General features: G+C 50.7%; 4 protein-coding genes across 4 annotated transcripts; 1 reads left to right on the forward strand and 3 right to left on the reverse strand.

Annotated features, from left to right (window-relative positions):
• Positions 1-2,603: 2,603 nt before the first annotated feature.
• ATNIH1004_008325 (uncharacterized protein) lies at positions 2,604-11,689 on the reverse strand (the record flags this gene model as incomplete). The annotated part of the gene is made up of 2 exons (XM_033572936.1): positions 2,604-11,618; positions 11,687-11,689. 2 exons carry the CDS (start codon positions 11,687-11,689, stop codon positions 2,604-2,606), a joined length of 9,018 nt encoding a protein of 3,005 aa, XP_033423488.1.
• A 457-nt stretch (positions 11,690-12,146) lies between these two features.
• ATNIH1004_008326 (uncharacterized protein) lies at positions 12,147-12,558 on the reverse strand (the record flags this gene model as incomplete). Its single annotated transcript, XM_033572937.1, has 3 exons — positions 12,147-12,153; positions 12,237-12,266; positions 12,320-12,558. 3 exons carry the CDS (start codon positions 12,556-12,558, stop codon positions 12,147-12,149), a joined length of 276 nt encoding a protein of 91 aa, XP_033423489.1.
• Positions 12,559-13,137: 579 nt separating this feature from the next.
• On the forward strand, positions 13,138-22,015 carry ATNIH1004_008327 (uncharacterized protein; the record flags this gene model as incomplete). The annotated part of the gene is made up of 2 exons (XM_033572938.1): positions 13,138-20,366; positions 21,517-22,015. 2 exons carry the CDS (start codon positions 13,138-13,140, stop codon positions 22,013-22,015), a joined length of 7,728 nt encoding a protein of 2,575 aa, XP_033423490.1.
• Positions 22,016-23,498: 1,483 nt separating this feature from the next.
• Positions 23,499-23,845, reverse strand: ATNIH1004_008328 (2EXR domain-containing protein; the record flags this gene model as incomplete). The annotated part of the gene is made up of 2 exons (XM_033572939.1): positions 23,499-23,504; positions 23,570-23,845. 2 exons carry the CDS (start codon positions 23,843-23,845, stop codon positions 23,499-23,501), a joined length of 282 nt encoding a protein of 93 aa, XP_033423491.1.
• Positions 23,846-24,446: the final 601 nt, after the last annotated feature.

A 24,446-nucleotide genomic window follows, 5' to 3' on the forward strand; every position in this document is an offset into this window, starting at 1 on the left:
TATCTGGGCTCTTCTCCAGCAGGAGCCAATGATATCGTATGAAATCTATAAATACACAGAAGATAAAGAAGTCGTCAATAAATATAATGCCAAATTAGAATTCTGAGACCATGGCGCTTTTTATGGTAGAATGGTATGACAGAAGTACATGCTCATATGGTATGAAGCCGAGGTGAGATACCCGTGGATCACTCTATCTTCGAGCCTCGCAAAGAATTGCCTTCATTGAACTAAACAACCTTCGATTTTCTCTTCCATTTCCCACCACTTGGAAAACACTTCCTCTCATAGTTTGCCCATCCAAGTGGTCAAAGTTTGTAGTATTCCGTGAAAAACTCATCAATGGCCTTACCGAAAACGTCCTCCTCAGACACCATACCAGTTTCACCAGGCTAATTGTTCTAGGGACGTGATCTACCGACCCCCCTAAAGGTACTCCTAACCCAACCCCCCCAAATTTTCACCTGGACCAAAAGTGGAAGGGTTGGGTCACGTGTCATAAAAAAGGGGGGTGTTGCGAAATACACAGGCAAAACTCCTAGTTTCACAGGTGACTATACCTTAATTGGGGCTAGCGTGGAAATGAAATTGCGTATTTATATTTATACGGGTGCCTTAGTTATATCCTAAATAGGAAATATATAGATATATGTAAACACGAAAGCTCAGAGGAAGAACATGGTCATTTCATTAATTAGTGTGAAGTTGAAGATTGAAGGTGGACGAGATCAAACGCTCGAAGTATGGGCCAAGGCCGAGAACCACTTATGCAGTTCCAACCTGTATGAGTGTGCAACATTATCTAAGAGGTTAAATCCAGGGAAAATCTTAACCCAGCAATATACAGGCGTAATTCCTTGTTTTCAAGTTTTCGTAACAGCTTAATCGTACACTCCCAGGAGCATATTGCCTGGGTACACGTCTATAAAACGTTAGAGGAGCTACAACCAATAGGGGCAATAGGGACACTAGGGACAATAAGGACAATTGGCCTGAGAGGTTAACCGGGCTCACTGTTTTAACCAGAACAGGTGTATCTTCAAATTAAAAGCAAAGTATGTAAGCTGCATAAGTGTCACCTGATATGCTAGAATTGGTTAAAGAAGCGAGAGTTATGCTGGTGTGGTTGTGGTTTTGACTATGATACCCAAAACCGCGGTTTTGCCGCAGTCTATGTACAATTAGCTATCGATACTTATAAGCGAGGCCTTCTTGCTTCTAAAACTGCTGCAGCTAAGGCATTTGATGTTCCTCTAAGAACCCTGATGACGCGTCTTAATGGCACTACTGCTCGCAAGGAATCAGTTGCAAATAGTCAAAAATTATTAAAAACACGGGAGTCATGGATTATAGATATGGATCGTCGTGGCCTGCTTCCCCGGATGTCAGCTATACACTACCTAGCCTAGCTACTTCTCTCTGCCCGAAATCTATCTGCTTCAGCTATCAGAGTGCACTGGGTATTAAGATTTATTAAACGCCACCCGGAAATCAGCTCAAAATACACCGGACGGTATAAATATCGACGGGCAAAATGTGAGGATCCAGAGATAATTCAGGAGTGGTTCCACCGGTTCCGGGCCAGTATACAAAAGTCGGGGATCTGTATGGAAGATATTTTTAATATGGACGAGACGGGCTTTCAAATAGGTGTTAGATCAACTTCAAAAATTGTTTGTGGTTCCAAGACGAGGCAAAGCAAAGCTAAAGCAATCTAGCCTGGTAATAGGGAGTAGGTTACTACTATTTTTGCAATTAATATATCTGGATGAGTGCAACCACCACAGATTATTCTTGCTGGCTAGAATTATCAATCTTAGTGGTATAATAATATGCCAAAGGTCTATAGCACCTCTGTGAGCAAGAATAGATGGACAAATAATAATATAGGTTTGGATTGGCTACAAAATTGCTTTGATATATATACAGCACCACGTACAGTTGAAAGATAAATTTTAGACAAACATAGCAGCCACGCCACTGAAGAGTTTAATAAATTTTGTATAAATAAAAAATTATTCCTTTTTACTTACCTCCTTATTCTTCACATCTTCTACAGCCACTAGATGTGAGCTGTTTCTCGCCGTTAAAATATCTCTATAGCCAAAAGATTGCAGATATGATGCAAAAAGGAATCCACTCTATTAAAAAACTAGGTTTTTTAGCAATCTATCCTTCTGTTCATCTCAAAGCTTTATTATTATTAAATATTCAAAGTGGCTTTGAAGCAACTGGTCTTATGCCACTAAACCTGATACTGTTCTTTCAAAGCTTGATATTCAGCTTAAAATACCAACTCCACTGTCTAGAGTGTTAGGCCTGCATGTGGGCCGCAACATTCGGCTCCTGCATGGCATGGAGTTTTGTCAGTAGGGTTATGGTGACAAAGCTTCTGTGCTGCCTTGGATCTTGTGCCATCGGGTTAATATACCTTTGATTAATTTATTGGTTAATGTAAAGCTAAAGTACACTCATTAAACTACTAGGACTTGAGATCTAGTATATATATAGCCACGGGGGAACTTTAGATACACTCTGATTGATACCTGTTAAGTGTGAAAGACAATTTTGGTAAACGCTGAGATAACTTTATATAAAACCTATTACTTCACCCCATAACCAACCAACAGCCATCCCCGCCCTTGCTTGGGTGAGCCCAAGCCCTTCAACACGATATTCCAAAGTTCTTGGATACCGGGCAAGGAGTCACTGGCAGTAAACAAGTTGTATCCGTATTGCTTACCCGCTGTTTGCAAAATGGTGTGGGATTGGGAACCCTTGGCCTTTAGCTGGAAAGATACATTGTCGCCCAGGGCAGTGAGCAATGAGACCTTGCTTGGAGTAACCGTCTTGTCACGTGTCCAGTAGGGGAGTCTTGGGATCAAGCTGGGCAACTCCATCACCCCAGAAGTCCACATTTGTTGCCATTGTGCTGCATATTCACTGCTGAGATTGATGGCCAGTGTGTGCGTGGCAGCAAAGAATTCATCGATGGTCCTGGAAGCGTTCGTTTCTCGAACGGAGCTGCCATCTAGGGCTGTGTAGCGGAGATGCAGCACTACATCGCTGATGGTGCTGTAGTCGAACTGGCGGTGTTTTGGAAGTTGTAGACTCCACGATGAAATGGCACCTGCGCCTTCGAATGGCCCGTACCGGTCGCTGCTGCGGAAGTTGAGATCAAAGACTCCACTGTCCTCCACCCCGCTGCTGACGGCAATGGATGTGATTGGGACTGGGTCGGTGCGGATGCTGTCACTGTGCTGAGATGATACTCGGTATTCGTGATGCTGGAGACTGAGCGTACAGTTTAGAGAGGCGTAGGGGCCGACGATGCAGGGAATGGACAAGGCAACCGAGGATATGCGGCGGCAGTAGTGACGGGGGAAGTCCAGGTCAAAGAGAGCCTCTGAGAGCTTGAACTCGGTGTTGCCGTCCGCTTGAAGTTTCAACAGGGATTCAGGGTTCAGCTGCCGGAGGGAGATATTCTTAACGATTTCATAGTCGTGCGTGTGGTCTTCCAGATAGCGCATCTCCATCTGCTTCAGCTCCAGGAACAAAGCTTTGCTGGACAGCAGTCCATCCACGGATTTCTCGCAATAGCCGCTGGCATTTGATGGCATTTGAAGTGCACTCAAGGATCCGTTCTGAGAGGGGACAGCATGCTCAAAATTAAGGGCTTTCCAGGCGATCTTCATCATCTCTATGGCGAGCAAGTATGTCTGGTGGAACATGGCGCTCAGGGAATTGTCCAAAACCGCGTAGAGCTGCTTGTTCGTGTACTTTCGATTCAACCATTCTTCCTCCGCGGCCGCATTCTCGATTTCTTGCTGCTGGGTCTGGATTTCGGCGTCGCAAGTGGCCAGACGAGCTTCCATCTGTGCCAGATCCTTGTCGATCCTCATGAGTTCTCGACCGATTGTATTTGCTTCGTGTCTCCGTTCCTGTAGAAGGCGTGTGGCCGCTGCCATGCGGGCCGCACGAGAGGCATTGTCTGCAAACTGCTGGCCTTCCTGCCTGTACATGCTGGCCTGACTGGCGAAGAATTGTCCGATGGTGTTGGAACCAAAACTGGTGCTCAGTCCCACGCCCATCGGTTGCACATTGACGGTGACCGCTGGAATTACCGAGACTACAGCGGCTTGATAATCCTGCTGCGCTGCCTTTTGGTTCTTGCCCGATGCCTGCTCATACAGGTCCAACTCGGCCTTCTCGAACGGGGACATGCGGAGGTCATCTGAGCTCGGGTTTATAAATGCCTGCGGGATATCTATCCATGGCTGACCGCGACGAGGGATGGGCTTGATCTCGTATCCCTCTGTGGCTGGGCCTGTCTTCTGGTTCTGGACGGTGCTAATACTCTGCCCAATGAGCTCGAGGTAGTACTGCAGTCGCGCTTCCTGTTGTCTTCGGGACTCATGGAGCACGGCAACCGCCTTTTCTGATTCCACCTTTTGCCGTTCCTTGACCTTTATAATGAGCTGAAGGACTGCGTTCTGATGCTTGGAACGGAGAATGGCCAGTGCCTCCCCGTCCTTCTTTTCCTTGATGGAGAGCAACTGCTGTGCCGAGTCCCTGAGCTCGTTGACAAGGTCATGGCCATGCTGCATCAGCACTCGGAAACGGTATCGAGGCATTGGATTCTCCAAGCCACCCAAAAGGCTCGATGTGCCGGGACCAGCCGCAGCGGCATTCGACCGCACCACCATCCCTGGGTCCAGGGCGGGTTCGAACAAAGGAAGCGTGCGCACATTGCCATTGATGTCCATGCCGTTTCGGATGTTATAGAGCCGACTATCGATCAGGTCCCGCAATGAAACCAGCTCCGGGTTCGACGGAATGCAGAAGTACAGCGTTCTGATCAAGGCAAAGCGCTCTGAGTTGCCATGGCGCAGACCGGCTTTGCCCCGGGCTCCTGGCTCACTGAAGAATGGAAAGTCGAGGCCTAGGTCAACGTTGACATTGGACGAAGGGTCGAGCTCACTCTGGATATCGTTGTATGTCATTACAGGATACTTGCCCAGACGGGGATTTTCTACCGGACGGGGGCCGAACAGGTGGTCGGCCTCGCTATACCGTTGGATCGCTAATGGGATGCTCTCCATTGTCTCCTGTCGGAAGTACTGATCGCCCAGGGCCACCAGAGCCTGGATATACTTGATCACGAAGCGCATCATGTAGGCTCGGGGCTTATACCGGGCAGCCGCATGAACATTGCCCTTGCTGGCGCGCCACTCCTCCGTTGCTATGGTCGTTTCCCAGGTTCTGGTGAAGTCCGGCATGATGCCAGTTCGAGTATATTCGTCTCGGAATGGTGGAAATGACCAGCATCGGTCCACTCGTTCGCCGTCGGTCGTGGGGTCAAATACCAGCCGGGCCACCTTCAATGCCAGCTCGTACTGCTGGGTCGCAATTAGTCGCTCCATGAGGAGGCTGGGTATATGGACCCCGAGCTCCCAATGATAGACTGCCGACGGAGTAGCCCTCTCGTGGAAGACAACAGAGTGCCGTCTCCCAAAGGCCTCATCTTGTAGGTTACTGGGTAGGTCACGGAGAGCACGATAAACGTCTTTTGGGCTCTGGTCAGAGTTCACATTTTGCATGAGGAGGGGAGTAGCAAAGTCTGTGAGCCTTTCCGTTATCCAGTCCTGTTGGTCGTGTCTCGCCCTCGGGTTAACGGGGAAGCTAAAGTACGTCTCAATCGCATGAGAACCGGCGGCTTCCATGACCAGACCCTGAGGGAGAGAATTGCTTGGAAACGACATGAGCCACGAGCGTACCGACCCTCGGGCCTCTGCAAAAAGTGGCTCCATCGTATCTGGGCTTTGACCGGCTCCGGATACCCCCGCTCTCTTCAATGCACCGCTAGTCGGCTTTTCGTTAAACTTGATTCTGCAGAATTCAACGCGTGGGCCGTACTGTACAGCAATCGGAATCTCAGAGGCTGTCTTGCGCAACGAGGGGGTTGGGATGGTGGTTGAATGGTCCGTCAAGATCAATTGATGGCCTCTAACCTCAAACTTTCCCCAGATGTGGCCGCCACCTCCACCGCTCGTTAGTGATTCTACAGTGACGCTCAGGGTTTCCCTGGCCTTGGGTTGATCCTCCGTAATACGACTCGCCTTCTTACCAACCCGGAAGAGAAAGCTAGTTATGCTCTGTAGCTTCTGGTCCTTGTTCTGCTGAATGCGAATCGACGATTGTGACAACTTCTTTGCGGACCATTTCCCGTTGATATACTCAATGTAACCGAGACGAATCTCCCAGTGCTGATGGGGAAGGGATCCGACCACTTTCTTATCGGTCAGCTCCCCATACTTGGAGTCATTTATACCCCCTTCTGCCTGTCCCAACGCTGACTGCTGACCGGTGATGATATCTGGGATAAACACGAGTAGACGGCCGTTCGAGATAGCCGGGATAAGATATGTTCCAGGCGCGTCCAATTTGGTCATGTCGTAGTCGTGTTCGTACATGGGGATGTCGGCACTGAGCTTCGTCCACGGGGACCACTCGGTGGCCGTGGCTGAGAGTGATCCCTTGGCGATGGAGAGGCCCAAGTGGAAGACGAGGTAGTCTCTGATCCGTATACTTGATTGATTACCACCCAATTCGCCGATGACCTTTGCGAGACGAGGGATCTGTTTTCGAGCTTCCGTCGGTTCTCCGAGAACTTTTGCCAGGAGGCTGGCAACGTCGTCCGTGTTGGATGGAGGTCTCGATCTTTCTACTCCCAGCTCTTTCATCAGAGCGATGAGGCCTTCTGCCTCGTGTTGCTGGGGCTCCATGCGGCACAATCGTTTCCGCAATTCGGTAACGACGCCTAATCTTTCCCACGATGGCCATAGAACGATGTCTCCAAGCAGGTTCTCCAGGTACCAAAGCTTCTCCCTTAACCTCATCCGGTGGACCGAAGACCACCAGAAATTGACAAATTTGCCCCGATTCCCCTTATCCCACTGGGACAGGATTTCCCGCTTCCATCGGGGCAGTTGATTCAGCGAGCTCCCCGTGTTGACTCGGACGTGCAGCTTGCGATAATAATGCGCCGGAGGAATGGTTCGGCTGCGGCCAAAGAAGTGAAATTCGGACTCCCCAGGGATCTCTCCGGTGTCCTTCCTTTCCCAGAGATACGAGACAATCTCAATGTCCGCAACCTCAGTCGCGCTATGGACGTAGCCTTTGATGATGTCGGCGATCCTCTGATCATCCAGCTTGGACTGCATGACAGTACCCTCCACAGTCTGGAACTGCTCCGTTTTATCATCACGGAGGGTCGGATCAATCCAATTCTCTGGGTACAGGTACGACTTGCGGTTTGCCTCCCAGAGGCGATAGCGCATCATGTTTTCGATTTCCCAGTCCGACAGGTTTTCCCGCAGAAGCGTACTCCGGATCCCCTGCTTCTTTTCGCTCCCCAGCATACATCGCTGGAGGAAGAGCTGAACAGTGGAGATGGCCTGCTTGATTCGAGAGGTGTGGAGTTCTGTGCCCATCTGGACGTCAATTAGATAATGTCCGAAGAGGTCATTGGCATCTCTGAGTGGGGGTTGATCTGCTGATAGTTTACTTTGGACTAGCAGGCAGTGAATCAAGGCTGTTCGTTGGCTCTTGCGGATCTGATCGTTGGCGGTAGAAAGCGAGGTCGAGCCAACTGCACCCGAGCCAGAGGAATGCCTTGACTGTATTGCTGAGCGCAGAATAGCAGCATTGTTGAACTCTGCTGTTACTGACCCTGGCCGTTGCTCGGACGGCAATTCGGGCTTCACTGGAGTAGCCATTTCGAACAGCGTCTGTAGGGGTACATTGGACAGACCTCCTCTTCGGACAAATCGCATCACTTCGCGCATCTCAAAGAGCTCGTTAATATCACCGAAGACTTGGAGGAGATTGGCGTCTTTCATTCCCGGGTATCTGCCGTGCAGATAATCGGTGCATTCTTGGATTGTCCACCCTGTAGTACTCTGGATTTTGCTGGCCAAGGAGGTTTCAGGGTCTTGAGCAGAGAGCCATCGGTAAAGCTCGAGCAGTCGTTCTTTGGCGCCAGCTCTCTGGAACTCTTCCCGTAGTAGGCGGTACTTGACGAGCTGAATTAAATTCGCAAGCGTCAGAGAATTTAAGTAAATTCCCTTTGCTTGCAACACGCGGACCTCCGAAATCTTCAGATCCAGGTGGCTTATAACCTCGCTCAGTTGCGTCAGCTTCGCCACCACTGAGCTGGTAGTCTCCAATGTCTCTTGACGGATGAGATTGTTACCAGTAAAGGAGACGTGTGTAGGTGGAACTGTCTCCTGAGACGACCAGTCCAAGTCCGAAAAAGGACCGGTATACTCCAGTTTGTACCAGTGCGCAGCCAACAGTCGACTTGTTTCTGCTCTCTGCGGTCCGTTGCCATGGAGGACCAGCGGCGTCCCATCCAGCACGAGTCTTCTAGCTTTCTCTCCCTCTGGCTCATGTGCCGGAGCCAGATCGATGTTGTATCTCCCCGTTTTAGGCAGCCGAAAGTAACCTTGAAACTCGGAGTCTTGTGCTGTTGGTAGACGAGAAAGACCAAGGAGGGTATCCATACCGCACAAGGCGCTCGATTTCCCGTCTAGTCGTTTCTCTCTCACATGAATGATTTCCGTTAAACAGAACTGCAGGGTTGTTATGTCAAGCCCTGGAAAGTGTGGCTGCAAGCTTGCTAGGATCACTTGACTGCGTTGAGCTGTAGAAACGGCAGCAGCAAGCTGGCTGTAAAAGACTCGCATCTGGGCCGTAGAATTTTGCTCTTGTTCAATGCTTTCAATCACTCCTGGCGCATTCTCGCCAAACACAAACCGTATGAGTGCTGTGATTCTGGCTTTGTCATCCGGTGTGCCACCCTTGTCAATGAAATGGACGATCTCCTTTCCCTGCTCCTCCCCGAAAATCATGGAAGCCAATTGACTGACGCGATTCCTCAGGTCAGTTTCAATAATCGCAGTGACGCTATCAAACTTGACGGTCGATGTGGCAGTAGATGACACAATTGACGCTGCAATCTGTAGATTTTTATCGACGGCAGGTTGATTTGTGCTGCTGTCAGGAACCCTGGACTCTCCTCGCAGGATAAATAACAACTGCTCTGGTGCCCACGAGCCGGGGATCGATGTGATTTCCTTCCATTTCTTTATGAGCGCGAGAGTTTCTCTGGGTCCATGGAAGGGATCAGTATCATCGGGGTAGACGGAGAGAACCTCACCGTATAAAAAGGGTGATATTCCCAGCATCCTACAAAGAATTGCCACCCTATAGAGCTGACGAATCCCATCATGGCCAAGGGGGCTGGTTAGTTGGCTAGCCGACATGACTGCTTCATACTCGGAAACGCTGAGCTGCAGTCCGGACAAAATCAGAGGTAGATTCCCCGGAACCTGCATCGATCCTGCCTGGAATCCGTGCAGGTTGTAGAAGAGCCGGCTATATAGCAAATTTTGGTCTTCGACATCAATCCCTCCCCAGAGAGGCTGAAGCTCGGCTCGATTGATGCCAGTCAGCTCTGACAGCTCCTGAACCGCTGCGAGCTCGTCCATCAGCTGGGGGTCAATGGATGAGGTTCTGGTGCCGGACAGCGTAACAAGGAGGCTGTCTAACTCATCTAGTGGCCACTGAAGCTTCTCTTTCAGTCGGAGGAATGCTTGAAGCTCATGACAGATGTCAGGGTCAAGGCTCAGTGTCTCCTGGTCTCCCTTTCGAGGAAGCTGTCGCAAACGCATATTGTCCAGGCTGTCGGTAAACACAACACCACCATTCTTCGATAAGATGACTAGACGCTTGCCCATAAATCTGGTTTTCAGTATGGACAACAGGCCCTGAAAGTCGAGCCCGCTCCGGGGTAATAGCTCACGCTTGATCAGCGTTAAGCCGCTCTCTCCGCACATTTCCTCCTGGCTGGTGTATCCCCAGTACTCGTGAATATCTTTCAGTCCGATACTGTGGCAGTACGAGTCTTCGTTCCAGGTCTGGTCCTGGGAGAGGAGGTATTCGAGGGAGTAGCAGCTTTCTCGCGTGATGGCGACATAATCCTCCCGCTGCAGGCCGAGAGATTCAGCAGCAACACTCCGTGCCAGGATCTTTTCTGCGTCAGGTTTCTGCTCTGGGCATGTTGAAATCCGACGGGGAGCACGGAGAGTACGCATTAATTGGATTCGGGAAATACCAAGGGCCGTCAAGCACGCCCGGGTTGCATGTGTAGCCTGGTTATAGGGGAAAACGTGCATTGGATAGATCATTGGCTGCACGATTTCCTGGTAGACCTTTAGGTTTGTATTTTGAGGCTGCGCGATATAAGCCTCGCTGGAGCTGTGCTCACCCATGTTGAATGCTTGGATCTTGGGCCGACGTCCCTGCTTTGCATTCCACAGGACCGACTCCAGCACCTCGTTTACCAGATCAATGTAGGGTATCAGCACCTTGGTATTCGCGCAGGAGAGCTCGAGATCGGCCAGATCCGGCCTTCTTTCAAATAGTTTGCTCCTGAGCGTCTCGTTTCCTGTCGTCCCAAGTCGAATGGCTCCGAGCTTCTGCAGCAAGTCCACGAAATAAGCTGCCGGCCCGGTGACCGAGGCGCACTCAATACAACCCATACTCTGTAGACCAAATAATTCCGTCATGTTTATTACGTCTGCAAGTGGTGGCCTCTCGTCAGGTGGTCCGTCATCGTCAGATGCGGCATCGACCGCGGCCAGCCTCACATCCGCGATGCCACCAGTGCCACGCTTGTCGAGTACCTCTCGCCACAACTGGTCTCTTCGAAGCTCGAGCACTTGGGCATGACTGACAATGGCCTGTACCCGTTCTGACGGAATGCCGTTTGCCTCCATGCATTCTACTGCCTGGACCTTATGATCCACAATGTCTTTGGCGGAATTGTATCCCTCGCACTGGATCAGGGAGACGAGGTCGTCCGGTTCACTGACTAGTCCTTGAAGTTGCTGCAGTCTGGACAGAAAATTCTGGACAGCCTCTGCCTCATCTGGCTCCACCTCCGCCTCTGCGAGTATATTGCCTTCGCGCAGAACCGCTCCTATCGGCTCCCGTAGCAGGTCAAAGTGGTATCTCTGCACTAAGTGTAGGACATGGAAAATTTTGTCCCTCAAGATCTCTACATTTTCGGGCAGTGGGGTTTCACTACACCCAACGAGCGCGCACATCACGGCCTGTGGTTCGGAGAGGAAAAGATGTCGACAGATCTCAACCCAGGGTGAAACATACTCTGCCAGCACTTCTCTCTTCCCATACGAGAAGACCAGTGTTGCGAGCTCCTGACGCCAGGAGGAGAGGTGGAGGATATGGTGGGACACTCTCAGTCGGTTTATGCAAAAGTTGACAAACGGTAGGGAGCCTCCGGAATGCTCCAGAAGATATCCCATGATCTTTAGTTTGGCCTTGTCGTGTTTCACCTGCTCCTGATCCACCCCTTCTCCTGCCACCCAGACACCCTGACTCGACGTAAGGTCCCCAATTGCGAGCGGCAGACAGTCCGTACGATCGAGGACCGTCAGTATATGGCCCAGATACGGATCATCAGTGCCAAATGCCGACTCCAGCAGCCTCACACACTGGTCTTTGACGTCGCCTTCGAGGACCAAGTTATTTGCCTGGTGGGATCTTAGTTGGCAATCACGGTAACAAAGCAGCAACACTATGGGCTGAGACATAGACTCACCATAATTTCAGCTATCCTGCACGTGGTGACAATAAATTCTTCCGGCAGTAGAGTAGTTACGCGATGTACGCAATCAGGTGCTAAACATTGCCTGATCGTGGCTCTGGGTCTATCCAAGAGTTCCCCCGCGGGGTTTGCATTCCCTACTTTGTTTCCTTTTGTTTATTTGCAGTTGCAAAGTGAAAATGACGGTTCCGTTTGCTGTAACATGGCATTGCATCATTTTCCTTCGGGCAAACTCCCTGTTGACGTGTTCGAATGTCTTCCACGTGTCCCTACTTGGTTGCTGGGAATGCATGCCTAGCGGATGTGATTCACTTGCAGCCCCCCGCTTAATGAAGTAGTAGTTGCGGAGTATGGAGTAGTATTCTACGGATTGGATGATTCTACCTCGATTGTCACAGGAATGCCCACATTGGTCTCCCCACCACATCGGAATCTTCTCATTCCTCCAGTACTATCAACGCCTGTCTATGATGCCTCCTGAGGGTACTGCTTCGTCAGTAATATCGTGGCACATTTACGTGACTCATGGTACATAGTCAACTACAGGTCGTCGCCTTGGAAAGTTCCCTTGAACCTGTTTTTCCCCCTGTCAGAGGCCAATTAACTCAAATAAGTCCCGCTGCTTACCAGTAATAACTGTCCTTGAGGAACTCAATTTCGGTCTTTCCGGGGCTCGCAGCCCTGACGCTATCGATTTTGCCCATTCGCATCGATAAGGACTTTTGCTCCCCCTCGGCATCCGTTGTCCACTCCCAGATGGCTATCGCTGGCTCTCCGTTGAGTGCCACTTCTCCGGGAAATATCACAGAGATGAGTTCGTTTACTGCATACTTTTCATAGTTGAGCCTGCCCAGGTAGAGGAACATGGTAGACAAATCACCGGGTAATCAAGCAGGACTGGTGTAAATGTGGACGTGCTTGGATAAATCAACAGAACCGGATGTGCTATGTGCAATCGGTACAGGAGAAGTTGATTTCTGAGATATTCAATGGGAGCAGATATATATTTCGGACTGGAAACATGAACTCGTCAGGCCAAAGGCATCTGGCCCTCGAATCCAGAGGGTGGAACCGGTCAGAAACTGGTGGGGGGAACTGCATGCTGTCGTCAGTAGATGACGATCTCTTGTTTGCTGGCATTGCAGATGATTGTTTCTGTTGAGCTGATAGGATGTGAGATTATTCCCCATAGCCCATCCTCCTCAGCCCCTCCGCTTGCTCATGGAGCATTATTACTCGACGTGGTACCAACAAATGCAAATTTTCGCGCTTTAGGTGTAAATTTCCTTTGCCAATTCTGCCAATTTTTGCAATGGGCCATGCAGTCTCCAGCCATGTTCCCTTGTCTCACGCTATTTAACGGGAAAAGGGAATGCGTCTACGGGCATATAACTCAGGATCGGTCATTTGTTCGTAGTCAGAGTAACTTCACTCATTCCCTGACAATGTCAGCAGCAACACGGGCCCAGTTCCAGGATATATTGCCCTATCACTCCACGGCCAGCCGCCACGCTTTCCCAGTGGTGGAAAGTGGCTCAGAAAATGGAGGGGATCTGGCCTCGAGTTTCCCCGGTCACCTTCTTGCAAATGGAGACAGCAGTCGACCAGCACGCGAGCAGTTCAACGTCAATACCCAGACCGGGGGCATGTCCTTCACTCTCCCCATCCATACATCGCCCGGCCGTAGTGGCTTCGGCCCATCCCTCGCCCTGATCTATGACTCCGGATCGGCGTCGACCAACGGGGTTTTTGGGCTCGGCTGGCGACTAGACGGGGTGGAGAGCATCAGCCGTAAAACATCCCAGGCAATTCCAGAATACGATAACGACCGGGATGTATTTGTGCACTCACATGTCGGTGAGCTCGTGCCGCTGCGGTCGTCCGACAACACAGAATATGTGGAGTGTGACCGAGAGGGATATCGCGTCAGGCGATATCGACCTCGCGTCGAACGGGACCCGATATGCATCGAGCGATGGGGGAGCATATCGGATCCCGGAGATATATTCTGGAAGGTGATCCAATCCGACAATACGACGTCCATCTATGGGAGAAGCACAGAGTCCCGGATAGCTCCCATTGAAGCGAGCCCATCCGAGACGCACCACCACACATTCTCATGGCTGGTATGTGACACTTATGATAGCCATGGCAACTATATGGTACATTCGTATAAGCCGGAGGACAGACTGGGGTTACAAGACCCGGACATCTGCCTCAATCAACGCTATCTCAAGTCTATTAAGTACGGCAACAGGAGGCCCAATCGAGATGTGGAAACGTGGGAGGTCGAGCTCCTGAACGAGGACGCTGGGGCTGAGTACTGGATGTTCGAAGTTGTCTTAGACTATGGAGACCAGGATGAAGCCTTCCCAACCTGCCATGACACCCAGCCCTGGGCCCTCCGGCCTGATCCATTTGCACTGCATACGGCTGGCTTTGAGGTCCGGACGCACCGGCGGTGTCGTCGGGTGCTCATGTTTCACCACATCCCGGAGGAGTTGCAACATCCAGACTACCTAGTCGCCTCAACGGCCTTCCACTACGAAGAAGACAGCAGATCAGGGACGAGCCTCCTCAAAGCCTCCACAATGTCCGGTCATACGTTGAAGCACGGGGAACGACGATACTCAGCTTTGGCCCTTCCACCGGTGGAGTTTGAGTACCAAGAGCCCCCGGATCTGGACAACCTCCAAACGGAGACGGTTGAGTTGAATCTATCGGGACTCACTACGGGGCGAGCGCAGTGGGTGGATCTCCATGCGGACGGCGTCCCGGGCGTCCTCGTAGACAGTCCCGGTGGAGGATGGTACTATCATCCGAATCAGAGCCGGGGAAACGAGATCCACATTGGGGGGCCGTGGCTCCAGGACAGCGCTCCCAGGGCCATCTGGTCGAATAACTGGCGCTTTGAAGATGTCAACAAGAACGGGAATGTAGACGTGGTGTGTGTTTCACAAGATCAGAGTTTGCGGGGATTCTACGCAAACGCTGGGGATGGTAAATGGGACAGCTTCGCACCGTTCACTGCGTACCCTACCAGAGGCGCGTCAGGCAGATCATGGACCACGTACAAAGTGGATTTGACCGGGAATGGCCAGACGGACATTCTGTACAGACCCCCCAACAACGACTTGGAGTGGCTCTGGCACGAGTCCTTGGGTCCTTACGGATATGGGGAAGAGCGTCGCACAACTGGAGCACCGCGACTGCCATTCGACCCAACAGGGGCCATCCTCGTGTCCGATATGACAGGCGACGGGCTGGCTGACATCGTCAGCGTGCACAGCACGAGCATTTCCTACTGGCCGAACATGGGATATGGCCGATTTGGCCAGGCCGTTCCGATGCAGAATTCCCCGCGGTTTCCGGACGCAGCCTTCAACCCACTCCGGATCCGGATGGCGGATTTGACAGGTTCTGGAGGGAGCGATCTCGTTTATCTCTTACCACAGGGTGGAGCTCTGGTATATTACAATCAATGGGGGAACGGCTGGGGTACCGAGCATTTCTTACCCTGTATTCCTCCTCTCAATCGGTTCTCTGCTGCAGACATCTTTGACATCGGTGGAAAGGGCACGCAGTGGCTGTGTTGGACATCTGATATGGACAACATCGCTGCACTCGGAATCTCAACAAAGGTCGATGCGGTCGACATGACGGGGGGCTGTAAGCCGAATCTGTTGACTGGTGTAGCCAACGGCATCGGTGGTGAGACGACAGTGGAATACCGCTCGTCGACTAGCTATGCTCTCGAGGACAAGCTGTGCGGCCATCCATGGGCCACACGGTTGCCCTTTGCGGTCAATTGCGTGAAGAGGACCACATTCCATGATCACGTTGCTCAGACATCACACACAACACATTACAGATATCACAACGGGTACTACGACTACCGGGAGCGTCAGTTCCGCGGCTTCCAAAGGGTCGAGGAGCGGACTACGGAAGAGTTTGCGGTGGGAGTCAACGGTTCTCAAATCAAACGCCCTCCCACCGTCACCAGGAGCTGGTTTTACACGGGACTGGAACGATTGGATGCGGAGTTGATCCTTCCCGGTAGTCCCTTGACGCAAGAACCTCTGACCCGAGCACTGTCGAGCACCATTGTGCCGCAAGCACAGACCGAGCCGGCAATTCACGAGGCGTACGTGGCACTGGTTGGCAGGCTCCGTCAGCAAGAGATCTACGGTGACGATGGGACAGACAAAACCGAACAACCGTACGTGGTGATTCAACAGGGATATGAAGTGGTTAGACTCCAAGAGGCATGTCCCGGCAGAAACGGAATATCCCGAGTTAATCCACGCGAGACGGTGAAGACAATGTACGAAAGAGAGAAAGGAAACGATCCTAGGGTAGAACACACCCTTGTTCTCAAGGTCGATGCGTACGGCAACGTGGAGAGGGAGACTGTTGTCAATTATGGCAAGCTACAACGGGAATCGCTAGATGGACAAGACTGGGAAGCCCAAAGACAGACGACCATCACATACACAGAGACCAGATACACAAACGCAGTCGAGAACACTGGAAGCTACTTTCATAAACCAGTAGTTGCCAAGGTCTCGCAATATAGGGTATATCCGGGTTCAAACCTGGCGAACACTGGAGTTGGTGGGCGTTATCGTTGGGATCAATTATCCACAGAGGATGGTGCGTTGCTCAGCCAATCGATCACTTTTCCAATGCAAAAAGACTGTCCTGATCGGTTTCAATCTCTTCCAAAGGAGGGCTATAAGGTGCTCTACGCGAAGGAGATCACGCTCTATCGTCAGCTAAACCTAAGAGGGCTGCTCCCACTGTGCCAGCTCGATCCGTATTCAGTCAAGCACCAAACCTACAAGTTATGTTTCACGCAAGAATTTGTTCAGGAGGTGCTAGACGGCACCGCAGTTGATGGCAGTACAATCAAGGAAGAACTACAGGGCGCAGGCTACGTTAAACTTGGCCCTGCTGCCGGTGGCCACAAGAACGAGTGGTGGGTGCCATCGACACGGCATGGATTCCATAATGATCAGATCACCGATGATGAACTCGGGGTCGCACGCCGCCAGTTTTATATCCCGAACGTGGCAGTAGATCCATTTCAAACGGCATCATACGAATGGTTAGATCCCTACAAGCTCTTCGTCGTGGCGTCGCTGGACACCGTTGGGAACACAACCAAAGCCGTCCATAACTATTCCTTACTGCAGCCAATAATGATGACTGACGCCAATGGGAATCGAAAGAAAGTGGCACGAGATTCACTGGGGGCAATTGTGGGAGTTGCCACAATGGGAAAACAAGATGAGAAGGTTGGGGACTGCCTGGACGACTTGGACGTCGAGATTACCACCGAGGATTTAGAGTCATTTACCCGGAATCCATCTGGTCCGGAAGCTGCAAATCTCCTGGGATACGCTGGGACAAGGACTATCTACCACCGGAATCGGTACAGAGAGGGCCAGAGCGCTAATTTTCGTGCCGACCTCGTGCGAGATCAACATTATCGAGACGGAGACGCCCAGATCAGGATCCAGATAACGTACGTCGACGGCACGGGCAATGACTTTCAAAAAGCGGCCTTTGTCGGACATGGACAGGACAGAGGATGGCAGTTCAGTGGCTGCGTGCTTCGCGACCGTCAAGGGGACCCAGTGAAACAGCTGGTTCCGTTCTTCAGCGCTTCCCATGAGTACCATTCTCCGACGGCCAGTGCAGATCGCCCTGCCACCATAACCTTCAAGGACCCGGTTGGCCGCAGGGTAGGGGAGCTCAATGCTGACCATACGTGGAGTAAGCGTCGGATTACCCCTTGGAGGGATGAGAGGTGGGATGCCGGAGACACCATCCTCGTAGAGGATCCCTCCGGAGACGAGGATGTTGGCATCCATTTCCAGTTGCTGAATACCCAGTTGTATCAGCCCACATGGCACTGTCAAAGAACAGGCATTACAGGAGCAGAAGCAGATGCAGCACGAAAGTCGGAGGTATACGCCAACACTCCGATGATCGTCCATTGTAACGCGCAGGGAAAGGATATTCTCATTGAGCAGCGAGGTTCTACGTGCTCCAGAGACAACCGAAAGGTTTACGACGGGCGTGGAAATATATTTTCCCTTATCGACGCATGCAACCGTTCTGTCACTAGGACCTGGTATGACTGCTTGAACCGACCGCTCCTCAACCACAGTATTGATAGTGGGAAGAGCTGGCAGCTCGTGGGCTGCGACGGGGCCCCCGTGCGAACCAAATTCAACACTGGTCCATGGAAGCGTGTCTCCTATGACGCTCTGCGGAGGATCAAATTCATCGAGCTGGAGTCACCGGGGGGCCGTCAACCCCCAAGGAGGCTCGTTTGGAATGTGTACGGGGATGAGACATGTGTCCTGGATGCGACTAAGAATAACCTGCGAGGGAAGCTGTATCAATGCCATGATCAATCGGGTATCGAAACCCATGTGTCGTTCGATTACAAGGGCAACTGTCTGGAATCGTCCGTCCAGCATGCAATCAACTACGATGGAATATTGGACTGGGCAGCAGGTGAGATTGAGATGGAGCCCGAGATGTACACCACCAGATTCTCGTTCAATGCGGTGGGCCACACCACGCGCACCGTGACAGCCAGTGGTCACATTGTTCGAAATACATTTGATGTCGCCGGTCGACTAACCAAGGCGACTTCGCAATCCCCTTTGCAGGATGAAGCTGCGGAGGAAACGGGTGAAAGAGTGCCGTCTCACACGGATCCCGCAGAGAGCGTTGTAGCTACGTCTTCCGTGGATAACATCCAGTATTCCGAAGATGGCAAGATGTCATGCATCACGTACGGCAATGGTTCCCAGACCACCCACATATACAATGCACAAACGCGGAGAATCGATCGAACCACCGTGACGCGGGCCAGAGACGGTGCGATCCTGCAGGATCTCGCCTATACCTACGATTGCCTTGGGAAAGTTGTGAAGAAGACCGATGGAGCGCAGCAGACGGTCTATTTCCAGAATGAGGTAGTCACACCTACCCAGCACTTTGAGTATGATGCATTTGGCCAGCTCGTATCGGCAACTGGGAGGGAGCAGGTCGACGGATCAACCCCTCAGCTCAAGCCCTACTCGTCCCAATTGGGAGCGCCGAACGTGATCCCTGGAAATGGGGAGGGATTAGTTGAATATATCGAGACCTACGCATATGACCGCGCTGGGAACATTACAAAAGTCGAGCACCAACCCACTGACAATACGAAACACACAAGATGGAGACGGACGTACACCTACGAGGGGACCAGCAACCGGTTGTTGAGCACACAGGTTGGATCCAGCCATGAGCGGTATGAATACGAAGGTGATGCTGGGATTAATGGCTGCATGACCTCGATGCCCGGGTACACCTTGGAATGGGACTGCAACAACCGACTGCGCTCCCTGACGACGCAGCGTGTTGGTAAGCATGCGACGCCTGAGAAGACATGGTATGTGTACAATGCGCGCGGTGAACGAGTCCGCAAGGTCACCAACCGAGGAACCAGTCGCAACGGACCCTCGCAAGCGACCAAGCGACAAGAGACCCGATATCTTGCCCAGTGTGACCTCTCCGCCACCTACCACGGGGACGGGTCGTCGATGTCTCTGAGGACAACAACGAAGATAGCTGCCGACGCACCCTTAGTCATCGTTGAGTCGTCGACTTCACGTCACCTTGCCCGGTACCAGATCAGCGAGAGCCTCGAGCTGGGTGATCAGGCGGATGTCGTCTCGTATGAGGAGTTTTCTCCGTACGGAGCGACCACGTACCACGCACGGCGCACCGGAGCACCACGGAAATATCGATTTGCGAGCTACCAACGGGACGGAGAGAGTGGGCTGTACCTCTGCGGTGCCCGGTACTACGCTCCCTGGCTGGGACGCTGGACCTCTGCCGATCCTCTGGGCACAGTCGACGGTCCCAATCTCTATGCCTACGTGCAGAATGACCCGGTAGCATTGGTGGATCATCGAGGAACCAGTGGGAAGAACGCGCAAAGTAAAACCAAGAGTAATTCCTCACAGAACACTGAAAAGCAGGTGCTTGATGAAACACCACTTCGTAGAGCGCTAAACATCCTGGGACATGAAATGCTGAGAAAGGCTTACAATGTGCAGCCCATGACGCTGGGCACCCAAGGGGCCGGTGATAAGCAAGTGACGGGAATTTCCGGTAAAAGCCGTGCTACGGCCACGTATCAAAATGAATTCGGACGGCCAGAGACCATGAAATCCGGGACTTATGGGTTCGAGATCCGCGTCGACATTGAGAGTCCGAAGAAAAAGAAACAAGGTGACAGCGAGGGTGCAAGTAAGGCAGAGGAAAAGCCCAAAGGGTTTCATATCAACGTCAATTACGGGATGAAGGGCCACGAGCAGAAATACTGCGTCAAGAACCTTCCCGGACCAACTCATGAAGACGAGAAGCGAGAGGTGGACAGGCAGCTCCATAACCTCACCAGATTGTCCGGATGGAACAAGGAGGAATTCGACGAGAAGGACCTGCAGCAAAGAGTTGTCTACAGGGATGAGGTGGCTACCAAAGTGCTGAACCATTTTCTCTCTTACTTTGAGCCGCCTCCGACTGGCGAGCATTGGGTTCCTTACAATTTCGAGGCCATTTTGCTCCAAAACCGCAACACTCCGAGCAGATATGCAGCAGCTCCGTAGGCAATCAAACTGGATCCATTCACCTGCAGAATAGAAACCCCAAGAAGCAAGCTTCTTGTAACTAGCCAGTCATGTGTTTAGGGGATCTCTATTTCTTGATGTATGTAACCCTCTTGTCTCTGTAATTTTCGGTTGTGAAGAGTTTTGTTCTCATCCAAAAGAGCTGTTCGGCGGCGTTCAACGACAGCGTGAATTGGGAGCTGTGATCAAAGAAACCAAAATTCATTTTATTCGCTTGGGTGCAGACAGGAGGCATTGATGGCATTTATCGAGGCCGAGGCTTGGTTTCCTTCATCCTCATCTTCCCCAAGCAGGTTCGGCGTGAGGAATTCAGAAACCAGGTCTGCTTCTTGGCGGGCGAGCCTTTCTACCCACAATATTTTGGCACAACTTCCAGCTCGAATTTCAGGGCACTGTTACAAACGTTGGCTGGTTGCGTTGAAACACGGACTTTTTGGCAGACTCTGCGAGCAAAACTGATTACGGCAGCTGTGGAACCTTCCTCATACTACTAGTCTTGTCTCCCGTCCAAGCTCCCCAAGCATGTAGAGTAATAAACGTTATATTTATTCCTTCAGTTCTGTTATCTATGAAGAGCGCAAATCAATGGTCGGGAGAATGCAATGGATCATGTACATCTCTGGGTCCCGGTAAAAGGAGGCTTCGTCGACGATGGCTCGGTCTATATGAAAGCTGAAAGAATCCACCGGCGAATCCACCGGCCGTGCCTCTTCAAGTTGGGACGATGGATTTCAGGATCTCTTGGATTTGTTGTACAACCATAAAACATATCAACATCAGAGCTGTTTAGAAGATGAAGGGATGATCCCTCTGTAACAGGCTCAAACCCAGGTATTTACGCGGAATATCGTTCAGAGACCGTTCAATCCAACCAAAACGAGAACCAGCATAAGACCTCGACGCATTTTTTTTTGGCTGGCACCCAAATCATAACCCATAACTAGAGACGATGATGGTAATGGAATACTAAAGAGACCCGTCGTCTTTGTCTGATTTGACTTTGATCAACGTCTATGGTCCCTGCGAAATATCGATTGCCTGTACAATGGGGACAATAGTGTACAAGCAAAGCTATTGTGACGCCGAATTAATACATGTTGGACGGCCCTTACCACGCTACAACAGTACCATCATCGATGAAAGATTGAACCCGTTGCCAACAGGATGGCCAGGTGAGATTTGCATTGGTGGACCTGCTGTTGCACTGGGCTATCTAAATCGCGATATCAAGACGAGCAATCGCTTCATTACCCTCAACGGGCTCAGGTATTACCGAAGCGGCGACTACAGCAGGATCCTGAGCAACGGGAACGTCGAGTATCGGGGGCGTATCTCAGGTGATTCTCAGATCGAACTTCGGGGAATGTGTCTAGAACTTGATGGTATCTCCAAAGTTATCATCCAGTCCGACGAGGGGGTTCCTACAGATGCGGCGGTCATTGCCAAGGGTGATTCCAATCAGTATTTGGTTGCTTTTGTTGTATTTTCCCATGATGCTCTTCGACCGGCAGATGTCGGTAGCTTCATCAAAGCACTTATTAACGCTTTGCCATTGCCAACCTACGCAAAACCTGCGACGATCACTTCTGTTGATCGCATTCCCCGCACTGGTAGAGGAAAGTAGACGGGAATCCGCTTGACCTGTACATGAAACACTACGCCCTATTTTTATGTATGACAATGCCCCTATTATCCTGACAAATGTTTCCAATATTTACAAGATAGTTGGATTCCCTACACGGAATGGCCTCTATATTTGCTTTCCAATTCACCGCTGAAGACCACCAGATTCTGTGGTGTTGTGAAATTCAGGGGAAGTGATGCGCAGGGAGCTATTCTATCAGCTACAGGCCAACTAGCCTAATTAGGAAGTAGATGTCATTCAGTGGAAACACCAGGAATCGTAGTATCTCAACCAACTGAGCCTACTAAGCGGTTCCCTATATTCTCATTAAGGTGTTCTCCTATCTAAAGGATTGAGGGGTAGAATGGATCGTTAGATATTTCCATTATAGTGTTTCCGTAACACAACTCTGCCCTTAATGCTTGTAATTATACAGGTTAGTTCCTGTATACTAAAGGTACATATTTGTTATTATTGGATTGGGTAATTATTTCACTAAGTAGCAATAGTAATAGGCGAGGAAAGATAGTGCTAAAATAGCGATAGGCCTAACCCAGGCCAATGACTAAACAGGTCCAAAGTCTGTTTACTCTCCACCTCACGGCACTCCTGTTCTGAAGATGGAATTTCCCAAAACATCTTGAGAGGAAAGACCCAAAAGCCAAACGCTGGCTTTACAGCTTTTTCCAAATCCTCATCCTTATTTTCCCCATACAAGGCGCCCACCATCTCAAAATATTCTTTGTCAGTGCCCAAACTGCGTCTTGCCCAGTATCCGGATTTTATGTCGTCGTCAAGCCGCCATTTCCCTGTTCACTCGTCGTCTTCCACTTGCAACCAACGGTTTGCACTCTGGCAGTCCTTGATATCTCTAATCTGCGGAATTGGTGGTTCAAAGGCCAGGATAAACTGATAGTTAGCCTGAGACACAGAAACGCTCTATATTTTCAACACGCGTTGCCAGTAATAAGCCATTCTCATCGGTCCCTCTCCAATATGTGTTTGTTTCAGATCTTCTGGAATTAAGCGAGTGTCGCGTTGCAGGCGCTCAAACACTGGTGTAACTGTGGCAATTGGGAACGATCTATTAAAGATACATCTATAGGGATCGGCCACTGGTATACCACTTGATAATCCCAAGATCGTACGCCCTGCTCTTGTTCTGCAGATAAAAAAGACTTCTCGTAGCTGTGATAGGGTCTGCTGAAAGACTTTTCGAATCTGGATATTAATATCCAAAGGATCTGCCCGTTGAAGGTCGCTCGTGCATAAACTATTCACTCCCCCAATAGCTAGATTAAGTAGTCCAATACGAAGGGGATCGTAGGTCTTTTTTAAATGATATGTAAAGTCAAGTAAATCGTCTCCTCTCCATTCCTCCGATGCAATCTCGAGAAAATCATACTCCGGATTAAAATATAAAATCCCTGGTTTTGCTTCCACCGGATGTCCCACCGCCGCGTATATATACTCGTCCTCTGGATTATGGCTTAGTATGCAGGGGATTTTAACCCGGTAAAATCGCAACGTAGCCTGTCTTGATTCTTGGCTCACTCTTAGAAACTTGCTAAGGGATTTTCGTCCGTCAACCATAATCTGATATTGCGGCGACGCGCTATCTGGTTTGGGTCGCTCAGGCGTGAAAGGATACTGTTTCTGGAAATAAATCTTTATCAGGCGTTCACGTTTTAACGCATAGCGCCATATTTCGCTGCGGATTTCCGGAGGTAGTAAGGGAAAAGCGGGGAACATCGAGTTTTCATTCCAGGATGCTCGAAGATGATTGAAGATCTGCAAGTGCGGTTGCGAGGCTGCATTCGAAAAGGTCATTGGTATCTTTACTTGCCGTCGCGCTGAGGACGTAGAAGTGACAAATTTATTTAATAAAAGGACCTTTGGGTTATTAGGGTTGAAATGAGATGAACCACTGACTCCGACAAGTAATCGATTGGGTATATAAGGGGTGGACTGTTAGGCGTCAATTCGAACGCATAGTAGACTGAGGCTTAGCGGAAGGCTAAGCCAGAGTGTTTTAGAACTGTTCCTTTAGAGATGGCTGCGGTATTTTCCTGTCCCTGGCCCCTGCAGGATTATTTCAGCACTAGCTTCTAAATGCGGAGCTAGAATAGGGTCTAAAGCAATGTCTCTCTCAATCGAGAAGCAACAATGGCGCGGTATTGGCGATCTACTCCATTTGCGCCCGTCAGACACCCCCGATCATCTCCTCGTCTATGCTCTGCAGGATCGTGGTTGTCAGCTCACTCTATTATCTCATAATGCTGGTTTTCCTCAGCCACAATCTCCTGTGGGGTTTGATAGAGAAGGAATCCCTGGGCAATATTACCCCCAACTGTTGGTTACAGGGGAGGATGTACACCTTCAGGAATAAGAGTAGGCTAATACGCAACCCATAGCTTTGCTCCGGTTGGGT

Source organism: Aspergillus tanneri (genome assembly GCF_003426965.1).
Source record: "Aspergillus tanneri strain NIH1004 chromosome Unknown AapTan_6_pilon_pilon_pilon, whole genome shotgun sequence".
Classification (NCBI taxonomy): Eukaryota; Fungi; Ascomycota; class Eurotiomycetes; order Eurotiales; family Aspergillaceae; genus Aspergillus; species Aspergillus tanneri.